The following is a 20,703-nucleotide window of genomic DNA, read 5'->3' as shown; positions in this document are numbered from 1 at the left end:
CACACATCCATTGACTCATTTAGTCATTCATTTTTAATTTAATAAATAAAAACAATATTTATTTATTTATTTACTTACTTACTTACTTGCTTATTTAAAACAGTTCGTATTTAAAAACCCGAGTCTTTTTTCTTTAAATATTAAAAAAAGTTTCAACGTCAAAATAAGAATATTGGTCATATCGCTTTTGATTTGATTAGGAAAAAAGGATCAAATGGTCTTTAGCTCCTTATTACTACGTGCCGCACACGCTTAAGGCAGATACTGTAATTTACCTACGGTGTCTCCTGAGATATTATAGGAGACGGATGGAGCAGACACACGCACGCACGCACGCACACCTCTACCTCCCTGTAATCTCTGTGGAGCTGGAATTCGGCTCAGCTGTTGTCTCCTCTGTATATGCATTATTTTTCACATATTAATATTAATATTCAGGAAATACCCTCACGTGCCAGCATGCAACTTGCTGCATAATGCCAGTAAATGCTGAGAAATTAAGCTATTCCTTTATTCCACTTGGTGGCGCCACCAACTCGATGCAAAACAACATCCATCTCACTCAGGCCTAAAATAAAACGAAATGAATTAACCGATAAATGTGTCATTGCGTTGAGAACATTTCACATTTTTGCCTCGCTTTTTTGTTTTCCTGCATTAATCTGTCTGCTTTCTAGGTACATGATGAAATTCATATTTGTTTTTTTCCCGCAGGTCCTGGAGTAAGCAAACACCGCATCGGCTAAAGATGAAATATCATTTTAAGTCTGACACAGGTCGGGTGCTGCCGTGGATGCTCGCAGCGCACCAAGTTCCGCTTGATCGTGTCAGATAAGGAGAGCACTGATACTATTATACATTTTTTCTTCTCTTGTCTTTGTGTCGGTGCCTGGCAGAGACCAATATGACACAATTATTAGATATATTTCCCCCGAGGTGGTTTCCAGAGAACTTGTGTGTTGTGCGCAATAACGCACAAACCGGCTTGTGGCATTCCCGATATCTTGTTAGAAACGTGGTGACTCAGCTTTTTGTATTAACCTTTTCGAGTGCGTGACATCAGCCGATGTTGAGTGCGCTTCCTCTGAGGCCGAACAGACGGGAGGTGGGTGTGGCACTAACCCTCACCACTTCAGTGCTTTCTCATGTGCGCTGTCACCACTCCGTGTTAGTGAGCCCGCAGTGAAGCTTCCGGTCCCTGCTGAGATCTCCAGGCACATTTCCCTTATGGCACATGGGCTCAACACCTCAGATCACGCCAGATGTCATGACAGAGACACGGTCGAGTCCGGCCAGCCCATCATGTCCGCGGTCATGTTCTCCGCCGGCGTTGCGGGCAACATCATCGCTGTGGTGCTGCTGGAGATGCGGCGCAGGAGGAGAAGCGCATCCTTGTTCCGCGTCCTGGTCACGGCGCTGCTGGTGACGGACCTGCTGGGCACGGTGTCCGTCAGCCCGGTCGTGCTGTCCTCCTACGCCCTGAACAGGACTCTGGTGGCCATGAGCGACGGCGGGAAGGTGTGCTCCTACTTTGGCTTCAGCATGACCTTCCTGAGCCTCTCCACGCTGGCCATCCTGTGCGCCATGGCGCTGGAGAGGAGCCTCTCCATTGGTTACCCTTACTTTTACGAGCGGCACCTGAGCAAACGCTGCGGATACGTCACCGTCGCGCTCATCTACCTGGCCTGCGTGCTCTTCTGCGTTGCGCCTTTCATGGGTTTTGGAGCGTACGTGCAGTACTGCCCCGGGACCTGGTGCTTCATGGACATGAGCCCAAAGGAAAAAAGGCATAAAGTTTACTCTGGCTTTTACGCGTCCTTCATCCTCATCATGATCACGGGCACCGTGGCGTGCAACGTGTCTGCCATTTACTTCTTGGTGTTGATGCACATGAGGCGCAAGGCGCACCGGGTGGGCAGGTTCGCGCACTCAGGAGGCCGCCACAGATCTCTGAGCATGACGGAGGAAGTGGGGCATCTTCTGCTGCTGGTTTTCATCACCGTGGCCTTCATCTTCTGCTCCTTCCCCCTGGTGGTAAGAGCTTTGGGTTTCATACAAACAAGCAGAGGTGGAAAGGAACAAAATGTCAGTTTTCCATTCAGTCAGAATTTCTATTTTTCCTGCACTGCATGTAGCTGCAGTTCCTAGTTAATTTGCAGAAGAAGCTTCTCCAAGCAAAACATCAGATGTGCTGCATGTTAGAGTGTAAACTAACCAACATGAAAATACTTGTTGCAGGTTAACCCTTATATGGTATTCGTTTTTTTGTTACACAGGGAGTCCTGCTGGGTCTGGTGGACCCGTCGCATTTTGGGGCTTTTAATTCAACATAATCATAACTTTTTTTGTTAAAATACTCAGCAGATGTTTACTTCATCCCAATTGCAAGTAATATAAACAATACATATGTTAAATTTGTTCCCTCTACCTTTGTAAAATCACATTTATGAATAGAAATAACACTCGTTTTTTATCAAAATGCAACAAAATAAGAAAATCTATCATAAAACAGGCATGACTAGAAAATAATTAGCAAATGTACAAATGAAGGCAGTTTTTTTCATAACTAGTGTTTTATTTGAATTTCATTAGAAATGTAACCTAACATTTACACATAAAATCTGTCTGAACAACACATTAGCCCAATTGAACACGGCCATTTCATACCAGACTATGCCATACAATAGGTGCAGAGTTTCACTGTGTGTGCATTGCAAATGTACTTCTTGCACTGGGTGCATGTATATTGTGTTTTTCTGTCCATCTTGGGTCCACACACCTCACAGCGCTTCTTTTGTTACCGGCGACAATCTAGAATAATGAAAAGATAAAGATCTTTCCTAACACTCGTCACATTGGCAGCTATGCAGGGCGGTTCATTTCTTGAAAATGAAGACCATTCAGTTCTGCCATTTCTTGACATCCATATGTTGTCATTTGCAAACTGCTCACCAGCTGGCCCTGGGGCTGGCTGCTGGCCTGCTGGTCCTGAGGTACGCTTGCGTTTGGGAGGCGACTGATGGGCTGATCCTGGCCTCTCATGGGCTGGTCCTGGGCCTGGCCTCTCATGGGCTGGTCCTGGGCCTGGTTGCTCGTGGGCTGGTCCTGGGCCTGGTTGCTCATGGGCTGGTCCTGGGCCTGGTTGCTCGTGGGTTGGTCCAGGCTGCTCACATCGTCCTGGTTTGCTGAAGGGCTGGTCCAGAGGCTCTTTTACGCTTCTGAGTTGGCTGATACTCATCCTCCTCTTCAAACTCAGTGTCAGACTCAGAATTTTCAGAAATGTGATCCTCACATTCTGAAACCTCTTCCTCTGCATCATCATCAGAACCTTCTCTCTCTTCCAATATCAATTGTAAGTCAGTCTGAACAGAAAATCGCTTTGCCATCTTGATCAGTTGTGGTATGGCACCACACTGACAGAGCTATCTATAGCGTCAGGTCCCTGAGATTGGTTCCCGCAAGACAGAGGGTGAAATGTGTGGGAATGTGGGTGCAGTTAGTGTTGGGTACTCCAATTTTCTAACAATGTTGCAACCTTGTGCGGGAACAGGTACACCCACAGTGTGCACCTGTTCCCACACTCTCTCTCTCTCTCTCACACACGCACACACACACACACACACACACACACGCACGCACGCACGCACGCACGCACGCACGCACGCACGCACGCACGCACACGCACACACACACACACACACACACACACACACACACACTCACAGAGGAGGAAGGGAACATGAGGGTGCACGGGATCTATGATTTACACTCTTTCACTAGGTCCGGGTCCAGTGGACCCGAAGACCCTGTATGTAATATAAATGTGTAGAGGGGGTATGCAGGGGGGGTAATTGAAAATTTTTTTCTGATTCATGCTCCTCACAGAAAATGACCCAAGGCCAATAAATATTAGTTTGAAAAAATAATTATTAGTATCATTTTTCTTAAGCTAAAAACTGAAAACGGGTCCCACAGACCCGAATACCTTATAAGGGTTAATGCATCAATAATTTAACTCTGAAATGAATCGTTCCTCACAGTCACTACTTTTACTTTTCACACTGAACTACTGAAAGTAGCTATATTAAAATACGCTAATAAAATTTTGAATCAAGGCTTTCTATTTCTAATATTTTTTGCATTATTTCAGAGGAAACCACTGTAGGTGCCACCCTTCATTCATAAATAAATAGCTACATAAACAAATACTAATAAAATTCATATAACAGCCAATCCATAAATGAATATCATAAGTGAGAAATATGACTATAATGAACCACAGACAAACTATAAATCCCTAGAAACAGAAACACTAGAAAAACAGAGAATTGTTTTAGTGATATTATAAGAGATAAAAGTAACAGATACAATAGTGAATAAGCTCAGTGATAAGACAGACACCAGCACCAGGTCTGTCTTTCTGTGTCTTTGATTTTCATTATGAGGCTGTGCATTATAAACATGATGTATTCGACTTTTGGCAAGCAGAAGTGACACCAGGCAAAACCTCCAGCTGTCCTCAGACTTATACTTCTTTATCATCCAGTTCAGAGCCACTTCTGTAACCTTACCATAGACCATAGAAGCTCTGAAGAACAATTACTATTCTCTTGCAGTGACAACATTATTGAATTTATCTAGACCCATATTAGGCAGTGACTCAAAATGTCACTGAAATTGAAATATGGCCAAATTGCAGGAGCTGTAGTTCTCTGATCATGTGTGAGAAAATAACATTCTAAGAGAAGATGCCCTGGTCTATACAAACCATATTCTCCAGACATAAGAAAACATGTTTATTTGATACAGACTCCAAAAAATCACTTCATCATTTTAATAGTTTTTGCATTGAAAATAATAATAGTAATAATAATAATAATAATAAATGCAACTGGGAATCATAAAACAATAATAGTGTCTTTTTCTTTTCCAAATATGCTGAAGGACCTTTGTTATTTATAATTTTGTGACATCAATGAATTGACCTGCACCCACATCACTCTCATCTTCTTCAGTTATTTCTTCTCTTCTGGCTTGGTCGTCTTGTATTTAGACATTATTCACACACACAGGCTGGTTTCAGCCGCTGACGTCATGTGGGAGATTTTGATGCAACCTCATAGATTCTGTCTCTGTCAGAGCTTGTCTTCTCTGCAAAAACTTTCCATCTGACAGAGTCATCAAGGCAGTCATCAAGTCTCAGCTTCAGTGATAACATCTTGTCTTACGTCAAACACGATGTCAGTCTATGACCCTGTTCCCACCTGGTTTTAACCTCCGTCCTGCGTGACCCTATCAGCTGCTGGCAGCTCTCAGTTCAGGTGTGAACAGCAGCTGTGTGTCCTCAGTGTGTCTTGTCCACATCACATCAGAGGTGTAAACAGACAGGTGACCCAGGACGGATGTTGTTTATTTGCATTTAGAGCAGTAAAGTGAGATCCGGTCACAGGTGGGCAGGTGAGACGCAGGTTAATGCCAGGTGTGAACGGACAGACTAACACCTGTCCACTTGTGACTGAATCACCAAAGACACAGTTTAAAACCAGGTGGAGACAGGGCCATTGTGAATCATTTGCTTGATTCTTGTGGGCTAATCTGCTTTATTCTGCCTTACGTCAACATACTTATACTTGTTCCCAGAAACAATCCTGCAAAAGTGAAGCTTCTTTGGGAAACAAGTGGGATTATCTCATCACTCTGGCAGGTTTTTTTCAGTTGATTGGAAAAAAAACAACAAGATTTTAACACTGAAGATGAAACTAAATGACGTGTTAAGATGGAGATTTTTCAGTGATATTCAGTTATCATGACAGTGTGCACTGTTTTGCTGATATTAATCTTTCTTGTTGTTTTTCTTTGTGTCTCTGTTGATGTTCACCCCTCCAGCTGCGAGTGTACATCAACTTCATGGGCAGGACGGACAAAAGCCACGCCGCCGACCTGAACGCTCTCCGCATGCTGTCTTTCAACTCCATCATCGACCCCTGGCTCTTCATCTTCCTCAGTCCCTCAGTGCTGAGGATCATCTGGAGGAAATTATGCAGAGAACAAAGATCAGTGCCTGACCAGTGTAAGACTCAGTCGACATTGGCCTCAGGCGTGCCTCGCTGTCAAGCTGCAGGCCGTTCTGCGGAGCTCCAGAGCCGGGAATCAACAGCGATATAAAAGAGTGGAATTCAATATGCCGATGACGCAATTTTTTATGTTCATTAGTGTGCAAGGGTAAAATTGTTTTGCAGGGAAGAAAAAATATTTAGATATCACAAAAGTATTCTAAAATGTGCTTAGGGACGGGACGATACACCCCCATTCAATATACTGCACAACAAAAATGGGAAAGTACGTATCGCCAGGTGGAGAAATGAGACGTGTTATCAGCCATGTTTTATTCTGCTGTAGTAATTAATCACAAACGAGATGGCTCATCTATCAGAATCTGACAGGATCTCCATGCAAATTATTTCCGGATCCCTACAGGCCTACAGGAACCACTGTGTCACTCACTGACTTACCGACTTACTTTTTTCAGAAATAAGGTTACTAGGGATGGTGCAGAACTCACAGAACTAGAACAAATTCGAACGGTTGTGGAACTGGTCATTTGGCTGGTACAGAATAAAATTTGCCGATTGTGGTTCGTTGTTACGGTGACGACATCAGGAGTAGGGCTGTAAAAGTGTCACATGACCTTGAGAACTGCTGTGTTTTGCTGTGGCTGCTCGCTGAAAGCAGTAATCAACAAAGGCAGCGATACATACTAAACTCGCCGTTGATTCAACCATCCTGCCATTTTGATTTGATTGGGACGGTCTGTTCTACTCGATTCAAGTTCTGTGGCAGAATGAACCTACTGGAGCCTCCAAGTGGTGACATTAAAAACTGCTATGGATGGGTCCACCGAGCACCGCCCTGACTTAATATTTTTAAAATGTTTACATTCTGACAAACCAGTGCCATCGCCAGAGAGATTTTTGGCTCAGAGAAAAACTCTGTGACATCAGACTGTATCATCACTGACATTTAACCTGTCACAACATATTGTATTGAGTCCATCCTGTGTCTTTTTGTACAGTGTGTTAAGTATATGATATTTATCCAAAAGATTGTAAAAGAAAAAAAAAGGTGCTCCCTGGAGAAGAGCCAGTCTCAAAGATGTAAGAAAAACCTCCAAGGAGACCGTTGTTCACAAAATAGTTTTAAAAGAGTAATAATGTTAAAATTCAAATTGAAAGCTTGAAGCTTTTTCACTGTTTTGCTTTAAAAGAGTTGCCTTGGAGGTTTCCATTTCAAGCTTTTCTAACTGGTTTGGCATCGCTCCATATCTTCATGACAGGAAGCTGCAGCTCAGAGACGAGGGCAGGCCTGCTGTTTGTGTGGATTATTTCACTTTAACTGTCTCAGCACAGACTTATTTTTTATCTATTTAAAACACTGCACTGTAAGAATGTCAGTACACTGCAAACTCAGTCATGCTAATTACAATTAATTAATTACAATTAATTACAGTTTTTTTCTCTTTTTTTTTTTTTTAACCTGAGGACGCTGCAGCTTTTTATTTCAAACAAGATTTTAAAAAAAAAAATCTGCCAGTGGGATGAGATAATCCCTCTTGTTACCACTGTAGTTTCACTTGTGTCAGGGATTTTTTTTTTTTTTTTTCTAGAAGTTGGATATTCTCATTTTGCTGGCGGATTTTTTTCTGTGCTGTAAATAAATAAATAAATAAATAACACATTAGCACTTGAAAGCACAGAATTAAGTGCAGTGATATGAATTTTGAACCTTTTATAGCACCTTTATTCAAAAGACACGAAATATTCAAACATGGCATCTGTACTTCACTTTGTACTTTTTTTTTTTTTTTTTAACATCACAGGGTTTATTTGTAACTGTAGTAGCACTACAGGAGTGAATTTTATTTATTTTATTTTTAATGAGTTTTATCATTTCAGTTTAACTCTTGGTCCTTGCTTTTACCAAGAGAGTGTTTTGGGTATGTGTAAATATTTTCTACTTTTCTTATTTATTTATATAATTTATATGCGTGCACACAGCAGAGCCGTAACAATGGAAACAGTCTGTCTGTGTGTTCACACCAAACGCAACACAAAGCCAGTTTTTGATCCCACTTGTTTCCAAAACTAATGAACTCTTTTCCAGAATTTTCTTCAATCAAGTGTCATTTTGATGATCCTATGGGCTAATTACTTTTATCTTAAGCAATTCATTTCCTTCAGTTCATCAAAAAATAAAATAAAATATGCATTATTTTTAAAAGTAACGGTGCCAGCAGTAATACAGTAAAAACTGCAGTAGAAACAGCAGCAGTGGTGGTATTAGTTTTACCTGTACTAATACTATTATTGTTGCACATGTGTTTCCATCTTTTAATGATGAAGTAATTTTTTGCTTTTATCATTTTGATTTCTTTTCTTGCATTGTTCTTGTTTTTAAAATGTTCTGTTTTTACTGATTTCAAGCTTTTTCATATTTTCTGGTTGTTTTATTTTTCTGAATGTATTTCCATGCCTCTGTAAAGCACTTTGAGTCGCTTTGTTTATGAATGGTGCTGTACAAATAAAAATGCCTTGTCTATCACCAATGGCAGTTTTAACAGTTTTTTAGTAAAGCAAGTTCAGGGTTGTGCCGACTGTGCAGTTTGCTGGAGGAGGGGTCACGCTGTGGGCTGGTGTTTCTGGGCTCGGCCTCGGCCCCTCAGCTCCACTGAAGGGAAATCTGAACGCTTCAGCTCACCGACACATTTTGGACAATTCTCTGCTTCCAGCTCTGTGGGACCAGTTTGGGGAAGGAAGGCCCTTTCCTGTCCCAGCATGACTGAGCCCCAGTGCAGAGAGCAGCTCCATAAAGGCGTGGCCGGCTCAGTTTGGGGTGGAAGAAGTTGAGCGGCCCGCACAGAGCCCCGACCTCAACCCCATCCAACACCTTTGGGATCAACTAGAACGGAGACTGGGAGCCGGGCCCTCTGGTCCAACATCAGAGTCTGAGCTCACAAAGGCTCTTCTGGACCAACTCCATATTGATGCCTCTGGATTTAGGGTGGGAGGTCAGAAAAGCTCCTGCAGGTGGACTGATACTTTTGTCCATTCAGTGGATGCTGGAATATAATTTAAATATATAATTAGGAAACAAAAACTGAAATAAGTTTTTTATAATTGAAATTGGATGGACTAAGAGTTTGATTTTTGCCACCAGATTTATTATAGTTTTGTATTTATTCCTTTATTCATTCATTATTTATTTAAAAAAAAAAAAAAAAAAAACTATTTACAGAACAGCCTTATTCTTGTTCTTATCCTTGTTTCAACATAATGATCCCAGAAAAAAAAATCCTTTAACAAGCAAAATCACACAAATCCAGAGGGATTATCTCCTCCCTCTGGATTTATTTTCCACTCAGTTGAAGAAAAACAAGTTCTTAAAGCTAAATATGAGACTAAATGAACTGATAAAATGGATATCTACATCCTTCCTTATTTATTTTTCGCAGTGGTCAGTTTTTGGTCATATCTGATGCGGAAACGACACCAGCCCTGATTCCTCGACTGTAAATCACATGAGAAAAATTCCTCCGAATCCAATTAAAAGTTGAATCAGAAGAATCAGAAGCAGATGAGGAGCAAAGCAGGCGGCTGAGCTGTGAGGAGCGAGGAGCTTGACCTCTGCTCGGCCTGCTTGTTTACAGAGCGCTCGCCATGAGAAACTGAGCGGACCTGACCGCTGACACACTGGCCCAGACTGCCATGTCAGAGCGAACACAGGAGCCTCTGTTGTAACGCGCGGCTATATTTATGTTTAACCTCTGTTCTTACACTAAATGCAACAACAGGATGTGACATCTCTGTGGTCGCAGTGCAGTCGTTAAGCAGAGTGTTTGTTGGCCCGGCAGCCCCGTCCGTGTCCTTGCACCGGCCAAATGAGCGTCAGGAGATGCTCTAACCATTTTCCTCTGTATGTGGAGCCTCATCACATGATTCTGTTTTCTGTTTTCGTTTTCTATACTTCTAGGACAGACATTAACATGTAACCCAATGGTAATAATGGCTCAAGGCAAACCAGAACTGTGACTTTTTCTATGTGTACATAACAATAATGATGATGATAATGAGCTTTATTTATATAGCACCTTTCAAAACACAGTTACACAGTGCTGTGCATTCATAAAATAGAGTAAAATAATCAATATGTGTATTTGTAGTTGCATATTGTTACTTACACTCAGTGGCCACTTTATCAGGTCCAGTCTAACAGCAGCTCTGACATCAACTCTACCTTTTAACAAAGTTAATAATGTTCAGTTTGTGTTGACATTGTGCAGAATGTGTCACTTTAATTCTGTGTTTATTACTGAGGTTGTAGTTTGCAGAGGTCTGCTACTGGACTGCATTATACTGAGAGGGGTTTCTAGTTTTTTGTCCTCCCTATTTATATTTAATGAGGGGGGGACAGAATAGTGGAAACAGCTGTCAGTAAAGTGCAGCACTAACTATGAGCTCAATGCCAAACATAGAAGTGAATGAACTCCTCTGTTACCGTGACAACAAGACAAGCTGAGCATTATAGGTAGCAGGAGAGGAAACTTTATGACACAACAGCTGGATTAGATTAGATTAGATTAGATTAGATTGGATTATGCAGGTGGAGTTGATAAAGTGGACACTGAGTGTATGAGGATGTAAAATAACATTCTTGCAAACTTTTTCAACCTAACTATTGTGATCTATGTGCTTCTGTGCATGAAGATTATATTGCAATTAGAAATTGTTTATAAGCTGCAGCTATTTCTTAAAGTCATATTTCAGATTTTCACCCACAGTGGAGTTTGTCCACTTTGTCCAGTGAAAAAAGGATCGATCCTAAACGATACAGAAAAGCTTGAAACACAAACTTCCAAGGCAGTTCCTGTTAAAACAAAACAGCTCAGCCATGTGAGTCTAACACATCCACCAGATTCCCTTTGGTGCTGTTTTGACTGGTTAAATCGATTCTTCGGAAAGCCCACCCTTTCCCAAAACCCCAGTGACCGGTACAACAATGCCAGCAGCTGATGACTTCTGGCTCTTGGACCGCATAAAATGCGGCTTCCTGTTGGGTTTGTTGGAACTTTTGCCTGCATCCCTTCATCCCAGGCAAGAAAAAAAAAGTCTCATTTCTCAAGGACTTCTGCAGCTTGTCAGGGAGCCTCTGCCCCACTTACATTGAAAACGCTGCGATAACAGAATCTGGTAAATGACAGTCAGAGGGAAACATCTGGTCATTTACTGAAGCAGCAGGCAAACAGCAGCTCACTAGAACCACCTACATGACCTGAACCCACAGGACCTGAACCCACATGAATAAAAGAATAAAATTTGTCATTTCTGCCTCGACATCCTCGTGTTATTTTGTAGTTTTCTGTTGATAAATTATTTTTCTTCTCTGCAACCTGCTTCTGTATTTGGGTCCCACCAACCTCCACACAGGTGACAATTTCACCATCATTAGTCCTCAAAACAGGTAAAGAACACACACCTGGATGTTAGATTAGGACAGTCAGATGTCAGAATACAGACGCAGATTACAAACATCAGGTGCAAAGAAAACAGACTGCAAATCAGACAGGAAATAAATCTGAAAGTAAACCTCAAGATCTGATCAGCGAGCGAGACACGATATCTGTTCTTTTGCAGATCGATTATAGATAGATAAGGATAGATATAGATCGATATGGATAGAGACAAAAATACATCTCGAATGAGTCCATAACCTTTATAATTATAATTTTATGGGAGAAAATATCCAAGGAAATGTTTTAGAGCCAGTTCCTAATTAAAACCATGTGGATGTAGAGTTCTCAACTAATAGATCCACCCACATTTCATTTGAAAACCACAAAGAGCCGCTTGTTTCCACTGCAGTTTCACTTGTTTCATGAATTTCTCCAGTAATGACGTGCAACAGAAACACAGACATCCTCTTCACTTTTACACTCAGCTCTTACATTTTTTTTTTTTTTTTTGCTGCATATAAATGATGGAGACTCCATCAGTGCAAATCATCTCCATCTCAACACATTTAGTTTTGTTTTTCTTCGAACGAGCTAAAAAAAAAAAAAAAAAAAAAAAAAAAATCTGGGATGAGATAATCCCACTTGTTTCCAGTGCAGCTTCACTTGTTTCAGTATAAATGAGTTGAAACGAGGCAGAATGAGGCCGATCAGCCACCAGGATCAAGAAAGTGACACCTGATTCAAGAAAAATTCTGGAAACAAGTCGATCAGCGTTGTGGGATTATCTCATCCCACTGGCAGATTTTTTTTTTTAATCCTGTTTGCAGATGATAGTAAATTACTCGTTAAGATGGACATTGTTTTGTAGAGTTAGGAAAATAAGAGACTCACGTAAAATATGGCTGTGAAATGAATTTGTCACTAAGGCTGAAAAAAATTCAACAATCCAAATTTCACGTGCTTGTGTCATTTGCATTGCCGGTGCGAATTCACGTTTATTTGTGTCTTTGAATTGACTTTGTATGAATCGTTAAAACGTCAGCTCACGTTTGGTCTGAGCACACAGTTGGACTGACACTGGGTCCACCACTCGGCCCCTGGCAGATTTGATGTCGTGTTTGAATAAAAACAAGCCTCTAACACTGAAGATGGAGATTCCTGGCAGCACAGCTTGCCTCGCTCAGCTGATATAAACAGCGTCAATACTGTTTACATTTGTGTCATTCACTCTCCTTTAATGCATGCTTTTAGCAATCCCTGCTGATGGATTGATGTCAAAAATATTATGACAGTAGGAATTCAAAGAAGGGCACGATCACGCGAGGAAACATGCAGCAGGTTTACTGGAGAAAACAAGAAGATTAACATGTGGGCCCGCTCCACATGTCTGGCTGCGTCCCTCTGGATCTCCCCGAGTCAGCGGCAGGCAGCTATGAGAATGAAGCTGTGTTGATGTGACCTAAAGCCACATGACATGCTGGAGTATTTTTTCAGACCAGTGTTTACATGACTCGGTGACTCAGAGTCGCTGAATGGCCGGAGTTTCCTCATCACTTCCACCAAGAACAGCGCTGGACGCCATCCAGAGGGGCTGTGCATGAGCAGGCCGCTCCACTCGGCACTGTGGGAGTGCACATCAGTGGAGTGGGTGGTAAGACAAACAAAGCACCCGACTGTCTTTTTTATGGCCTTTGTTTAATTGAAACTAATCTTACTGAGAAATTAAACAGCAGCTCTTCAAACCGGCCTTTCACGTTCCCTGACCTTCATGCCACACTTTGAGAGTGAAGTATCCCGTTCCTGCTCCCAGGGCTCCATATATCAGCTGGATGCACTCACTTGGCCCTGGAAACAGGAAAGACAGTCATTAAGCATTTATTCTTGCTTAATATTTTGTCAGTGACATTTAAAGGCCAACATTAAGGCTCATTTACGCTCAGCCTCCTGTCTGTACTCTGTGTTCATTTCGTCCGTATTTCTGCAGGTTTTCAGGAAGCTCACGGATGCTGATGAAACTGAGCAGCACCACCGCAAATCATGAGCTGATAGTTCAAGAGAGACCAGAACAAGACATAAGAAATCAATATCTCTCATTGGTAGGCTAATATCAGAGAAAAAAATTCTCCATCCTCCTGTTGCGATGTGATCAGTGACCTCACCGCCGTCTACGACACCTCTTCTTCTGCCTGTTTGCAGCAGCTTCATCATCACGACCTCCTCCACCGTCACGATGCTTTTAGTTGTCCGAAAGTTTGGACTCTGAGCTGCCCTCTAGTGGATTTGTCGCTTGACATCCATGGCGACGTAAAGGACGCATGGAAGCATGTGGGCAGAGACGTTTACAGCGTTTCAAACAGGTGTATCAAGTTTCTTCCACCGGTTGGCACCAGTGACAAGCTTAATCTGGGCCGAGGATCGTCCCGTGTCTTGACGGACAGCCAATTGGATCCTCCGGGTCAGGGCCGGTGAAATTTTTGGGGGTCTACCACTTGACTTTTTTTGTTCCATAACCCTCAGGATCTTTTAGGAAGTTTAAAATGACTCTTACTGCGTCCAGCCTCAGCAGCAATGGCACGCTGTGAGGGCCTTGTTGTTGGGCCTTGCTTATGCAGCTCAACAATCCGACCGCGTTCAAAGACAGAAAGCTTTGTTGCCTTTGCCATCAGGAGGTCATGACAGTGTGGAGACCTGACAGAAAATGACACTGAATCCACATTTTTGCCAAGATTTGGGCTTTTAAAGGCAGCGGTCTTAAACTTTTGATCAGCTGATGAATGGCCTATTTCAGTTTAATGGTTGTTTGCAATAAATTGCTTACTCAATGTTTTTTTTTTGTCTCACTCCCATTTCTTCATTTTGCATTTTGAAGCTCTACTTAGAACCTTCTTAAGATCCAACAGTGCAAAATGTAAATTCTTGCAATTTCTCAACTGGTCTTAAGATTTTGATCAGGAGTGTACTTCACTGATCTCCAAGGGGAGTAACCTGCTGACTTCTGTCTGACCCCGACCAACAAGGCTTTTGTTGACACGTTTTGGTTTGTTTGAAAAGTCTCAATGATTCCACTGATGTGAAAATGCCCTCAGTTACCTGCAGAGGTGGACTGGGACATGAACTCACCAAAATCAACAGGCTTCATTCTCTGGAAGGTACAAGCCCTTTAAGCAAATGTCACAGCAGTACAGCCACTGCATTTACACTGGCTCAAGTCCAACGTTTGGCCTGAGACTGACCCCAGGAAACCAACTTACCAGACCTGACGGGCAGACATTCAGGTAACAGTGCAGGGCTGGCTCCTGGCACAGGCGGTATAGGCGGTTGCCTCGAGCGCCATCTGCTGGAGGGATGCCGCCAGTGCGCCCCTCGGGAAAGATAATAATTGTAATGATAACTTCCGATGCCCACTGGCACCCTCCCTTTGTGTTCAAATAAAGAAAGAAATAAACAAAGACATGTTTGCCGAGTCACATGACATGTTGGGGGTGGGGGGTGGGGGGTGGGGTCAGAGGAGCCAGAGTTTTTTTTTTTTTTTTTAATCAGACATCTTAGGTGATAGGACAGGGAATTATGACCTTCCTGTTAGGACACCAGCCGTGTCTCTGACAGTTATAATAACTCCTGTCTTCACGAGCTTTAATCAGAGGAGATCTCACAGAAAAGAAACGCCATATGACCGATATGATTCTTATTGTGATACTTTTTTAATCTTTAAGGAAAAAAGACCCAGATTTTTAAATACAAACTGTTTTAAATAAGTAAGCAAATAAATAAATAAATAAATAAATAGATATGGTTTTAATTTATTAAATTAAAAATGAATGAATGAATGAATAATAAATGTTGCTAAACATTCCTTTATTATTATGGTGCAGAAATTATGGCAGATGAGAGATTTTTTGCAATTAAAAAAGATGATATTTATTTTGATTTACTTTATATCTATATTCATATCTATTTCTGTCTATTTATTTATTGATTGATTGATTCATATTGTGTAGTGTTGTGCGTGTGTGTGTGTGTGGGGGGTGGGGGTGGGTGGGTGGAGGGGGGGGGGGGGGGGTTCAACAGTTGTGAGTGTGTTCTTGTTATTTATGTGTCCGCTGTTGTGCAGGTCTACATGGAGCGCAGTCCGGTCGTAGCACGATGTGTCCAGCAGATGGCGCTGTGCACCAAGCTTTTACTGTGTCTGTCCCCTGTTAGGCTGTTTTTACAGGCTGTTCCATCTGATATGATCCCTGTCTCGCTGTGTGTGTCTGGTTTGGTGTGTCTGTCTGAAAGCCCGTCTGCCAACCAGATCCTGGGAGAGTAAAGACTCCAACTTTAATTTGAGTTTTGCAGTTTTTCTCAGCTCCAGTCTGACAGCAGCAATTCTACCTTTGAACAAAGTTTATAATGTTCAGTTTGTGTTGACATTGTGCAGAATGTGTCACTTTAATTCTGTGTTTGTTACTGAGGTTGTAGTTTGCAGAGGTCTGCTCCTGGACTGCATTATACTGAGAGGGGTTTCTAGTTTTTTGTCCTCCCTATTTATACACAATGAGGAGGGACAGAATAGTGGAAACAGCTGTCAGTAAAGTGCAGCACTAACTATGAGCTCAATGCCAAACATAGGAGTGAATGAACACCTCTGTTACCGTGACAACAAGACAAGCTGAGCATTATAGGCAGCAGGAGAGGAAACTTTAGGGCACAACAGCTGGACTGGATTAGATTGGATTAGATTGTGCAGGTGGAGCTGATAAAGTGGTTAATTTTAAAAACATCATGTTCTTCCCTCCAGCCATTCAGTGATTTTCCTCCGCGCTCACCGAGGCTGTGGACACCAAAATCACGTCAGGATTTCTCATCGGTTCCACAGAAAATGACACATCTTTCCTTTTGTTGCACAACATCAGGGCAGCGTCACGGCTTTGTGATGGAGAACAAAAGTCGAAGGATTTATCTTAAACCAGATGACACACAAAATCACAGATCTGCTGGCCCTTTTGGAGCACAAATGCCAGGGTAGCATCACAGCCCGGCCACAAAAAAATAGTACGACTTGGATGTTAATGACGGAGTGGCTCTAACGACTGAGGTTAAAGTGAGCTATAATCTCCGCAAGAACAACTGTGTACACTGGAGCTTCACTGTAATGACACAATGAAACCTTCACAAGCAACAGCCTGGAAAACCTAGAAAGATGCTGCATACACACTGCAAAAAAAATCTCACCCAGTCTCATCTTCACGGTTCAAATCTCGATTTTTTCTTCAAACAAGCTCAATAATCTGCCAGTAGGATGAGATAATCCCATTTGTTTCAATGCAAATCAACTTGTTTCCAGAGTTTTATTGAATCATCTTGAAATTAGCGCCACTCACCTGTCTTGTTCCAACATGTTTATCCTGAAAAATTCCTGAAACTGCATTGGAAACAAGTGGGATTATCTTCATCCTGCTTTTTTTTAAACTGTTGAGGAAAAACAAGATTTTAAGGCCGAGGAGGCTGCGCGGGGCTCGTTAACATGCCTGTATTTTTTGCAGCGCCGTGTTTCTGTGAATGGGCCGTCTCCGGGTGTTTGGGCCTCCCGGTCTCCAGCCCTGTGTATAATTTGCGTGGCCGACATGACATGCTACTTCACTGCTGCGGCCGCAAAATCTGCAACTGCTGCCGCCGCAAATCTGGAAGGCCTGCTTCGGAAATTCCAAAACGACAGCAGCGAGCACGTAGGCTCCCTCTGATCGCTCCAAGTGCTTTTCAGTCATCCAGAAACAGAAGCCATGTAATTTAACAGCAGTTAAAGAACCGCAGAGTTTGGGGGGGCAGGAGGGAGGGGGGAGGGAGGCGGGGTGGTTGTTTGTCTCCATGAGGCTGCATCCCAGTTGCACCAGCGCTCCCAGCAGCATGGAGAGCAACAGCACAGCACAGGGTCGCCTCTGTGAGATCACACACACGCGCACACACACACACACACACACACCAGATGTTGGACACCATTTCCACCTCTGTACATCCACTGGTTCACTTCCTATGGCTAGCATCTCCTGTTAGCTTAGCATAAACACTTAAAGTCTATGGGAGTTGTTAGCCTGGCTCCGTCCAAAGTGGAAAAATAAACCTCCCAGCCGCTCTGAAGCGTCTGATTCACACAGCGGATCACGTGGATGTGAAAAACACTCCTTGGAATTAAAAAAAGCACAGGAGAGTGCTTTGAGGAGAAGTTAATCAGTGGTGGATCCTCCTCGACCTTCAGCCGTGTGCAGATCGCTGTGAGAGACAGAAGGATCAATGCGCTCAGTTACATTTCCACCATGTGACCTCTCCTGAAACCACTCTCGAATCCTGAGAAGTGCATTTCAAACACACGTGATACTGATACGACTACGCAAAGGTACTCAGACTTCTGCTTTCTTCAACAAATAACATCATTTAGAACATTTAACATTATGACACATCATTCTAGAAATGAACACTGAGAGAATAAGGAATCAACAAATAACTAAATAAACATGTGTATGGTTCAGTGATTTAACCAAAGAATTAAAACATAGTTGTATCCACTCAGCGTCACTTTATCAGCTCCAGTCTAAGAGCAGCTCTGCCTTAAATTCTACTTTTTAACAAAGTTTATAATGTTCAGTTTGTGTTGACATTGTGCAGAATGTGTCTCTTTAATTCTGTGTTTATTACTGAGGTTGTAGTTTGCAGAGGTCTGCTACTGGACTGCATTATACTGAGAGGGGTTTCTAGTTTTTTGTCCTCCGTGTTTATACACAATGAGGAGGGACAGAATAGTGGAAACAGCTGTCAGTAAAGTGCAGCACTAACTATGAGCTCAGTGCCAAACACAGAAGTGAATGAACACCTCTGTTACCGTGACAACAAGACAAGATGAGCATTATAGGCAGCAGGAGAGGAAACTTTATGGCACAACAGCTGGATTAGATTAGATTAGATTAGATTAGATTAGATTGTGCAGGTAGAGCTGATAAAGTGGCCACTGAGTGTATGAAGATGTGAAATATCATCCTTCGTAACTTTCACAACCTAACTATTGTGATCTATGTGCTTCTGTGCATAAAGACTATATTGCAATTAGAAACTGTTCAAACCCTGCGCAACTTCTAATATTTCTAATAAAATGGCCACTGAGTGTATACAGATACATGTTAATTAAACTTGAATTAAGAAAAAAGATTTGTATATTCAAATATCAATATATAAATGTCCAAAGCAACTTTTTCTGTTGTAGGAATCAAACAAAAAACAAACAAACAAATAAAATACACTGATACCGATGTGATAAAAGCATATGATTGGCTGATAATATTGACTGACTGATGTATTGGTCAGGCGCTGCAACAGCAACAAATTAAAAAAGTCACTTTCCGTGTCACTTTGACATGAAAAAACATCTTTGCAGAGGTCGTTGTGGATGTAAACTGGCCTTTTTACTGCAGGCAAAGTGTCTGCTGCTGTAAAAGCAAACCTCACTGTGATATATGATGGACGTTATTGCCCGTCTGAAAGCCTCCACTTACAAAGGAGAGGATGTAATGATCCATATTTCCTACATATTAAGTAATCAACATGAAGCAGTGGCAGCCTGCAGGCCGGCGTGCACCGCCGCGCTCCCAAGGCTCGCTCCCCCCGGCCCGCCTCCAACATCGTGGAGAGCCATGTTGTTCCACTGCAATAATTACATGTGGTTATGTAATTGCGCTGTGCTATGCTAAGTAAGGGAGAGAATGACCCACAAGCCCATTCTGTGAATGGAAAGTAGGGCTTTTTCAGGCCAAAATGACTGGTATTTACATACCTCTCTCCCAAATATGCTTAAAGCTACACTATTCCTATGCCTCGGTGTGTTTGCCCAGCACGTCATGTGTGTGTCTCTCTTTGAGTAAACAGCGAATTTTCCACTGTTGCTAAGTGTTGCATTAAAGGGCTGCTGATTGTTTTCAACTGATTGCTGTGTTATTTGCCCGCTCATGCTGCAACAAAGTCATTTACCCTCCTGTTCAGGGTTAAAATCCTGCTTTTTTTGTAGATGTGAAAACAGTGGAATGAGATAATCCCACGTGTTTCAAAAGTTAATCAACTAGTTTCCTTTAATCAAGTGTCATTTTCCTGATCCCAGTGGCTGATCTGCCCCATTCTGCCTCATTTCAACAGATTTATACTGTATGTGCTCCCAGAAAAAAAAATCCTGCATGGAAAAGCTTCTTCTGCAAAGTGACTCCAGTCATCAGACGCATGTCGAGCAGTAAAATGTGCAGATTTCTCTGTGAAATGTGAAAGGAGAGTAGAAAGTCTCACTGACTGGAAATACTCGAGGAAACTGACAAAGCCTCCAAAACTGCAGGATAAAAAAAAAAAATCTTCATCTCAACAAGTTATTCAATCTCATCCTCAGAGTTCAAATCTGTTTTTTCCTCAGACACGGGAAAAAGAATCCGCCAGCAGGATGAGATAATCCCAGTTGTTTCCAGCGCTGAAGTGTTTCCACAATTTTCTTGAATCAAGCATCATTTTCTTGATCCCAGAGGCTGATCTGCCTCGTTTCAACACATTTAGACTCGTTCCCAGAAATATTCCTGACGCTGCACTGGAAACAAGTGGGATTATTTCATTCCGCTGGCAGATTTTTTCACTTGTTTGAAGGAAAAAAAAAAAAGTTTGAGATTAACTGATTTGTGAAGATGCAGATTTTTTGCAGTTGAGAGCTGAAGTGGCTCCTTTGTGGCCGTTCAGATCTACTAAAAATGATAAATCAGCTGTGATGAGTGTGAACGAGCAGGAAATGCACCTTTAAATTTACCCTGACTGACCTTCCTCTGCCGCATAAAAACGATGGAGTTTCCCTTTTATACTTAAAGTGCAGAATATCTCCGTTTTAGTCGTTTAGTCTCATCTACGGTGTTCAGATCTGATCTCAGCAGCCACAAAGGAGCGATTTCGGCTCGACACCGCAAAACAATCTGCATCTCAACAAGTCACTTTGTCTCATTTTGTCTTAAAGATCAGTGTTAAATCATTCTCTTCTTCAAACACGGTAAAAATCTGCCACCGGGATGAGATAATCCCACTTGTTTCCAATGCAGTTTTAGGATTTTTTCAGAGTAAATCTGCTGAAACACGGCAGAATAAGGCAGACCGCTCCACTCGCATCGTGAAAATCACACCGGATTCAAGAAAACTCTTCAAACAAGTCG

General features: G+C 42.2%; 1 protein-coding gene and 1 long non-coding RNA gene across 2 annotated transcripts; one reads left to right on the top strand and one right to left on the bottom strand.

Moving 5' to 3' along the window:
• The first annotated feature begins 1,227 nt into the window (after window positions 1-1,227).
• Window positions 1,228-15,815, top strand: LOC115356584 (prostaglandin E2 receptor EP2 subtype-like). Its single transcript, XM_030047802.1, has 3 exons — window positions 1,228-2,034; window positions 5,887-6,099; window positions 15,618-15,815. The coding sequence occupies exons 1-3, from the start codon at window positions 1,228-1,230 to the stop codon at window positions 15,813-15,815; spliced, it is 1,218 nt and encodes a 405-aa protein (XP_029903662.1).
• A 1,703-nt stretch (window positions 15,816-17,518) lies between these two features.
• On the bottom strand, window positions 17,519-18,348 carry LOC115356523 (uncharacterized). The gene is made up of 3 exons (XR_003927975.1): window positions 18,338-18,348; window positions 17,940-17,947; window positions 17,519-17,667 (listed from the first exon to the last, which is right to left on the bottom strand). It is a non-coding gene; the product is annotated as an uncharacterized LOC115356523 (long non-coding RNA).
• Between the last annotated feature and the right edge of the window lie 2,355 nt (window positions 18,349-20,703).

This window comes from Myripristis murdjan, chromosome 24, assembly GCF_902150065.1.
Source record: "Myripristis murdjan chromosome 24, fMyrMur1.1, whole genome shotgun sequence".
Taxonomy (NCBI): domain Eukaryota; kingdom Metazoa; phylum Chordata; class Actinopteri; order Holocentriformes; family Holocentridae; genus Myripristis; species Myripristis murdjan.
Note: the sequence above shows the minus strand (reverse complement) of the source record. Positions and strands in the feature narration are given on the sequence as shown.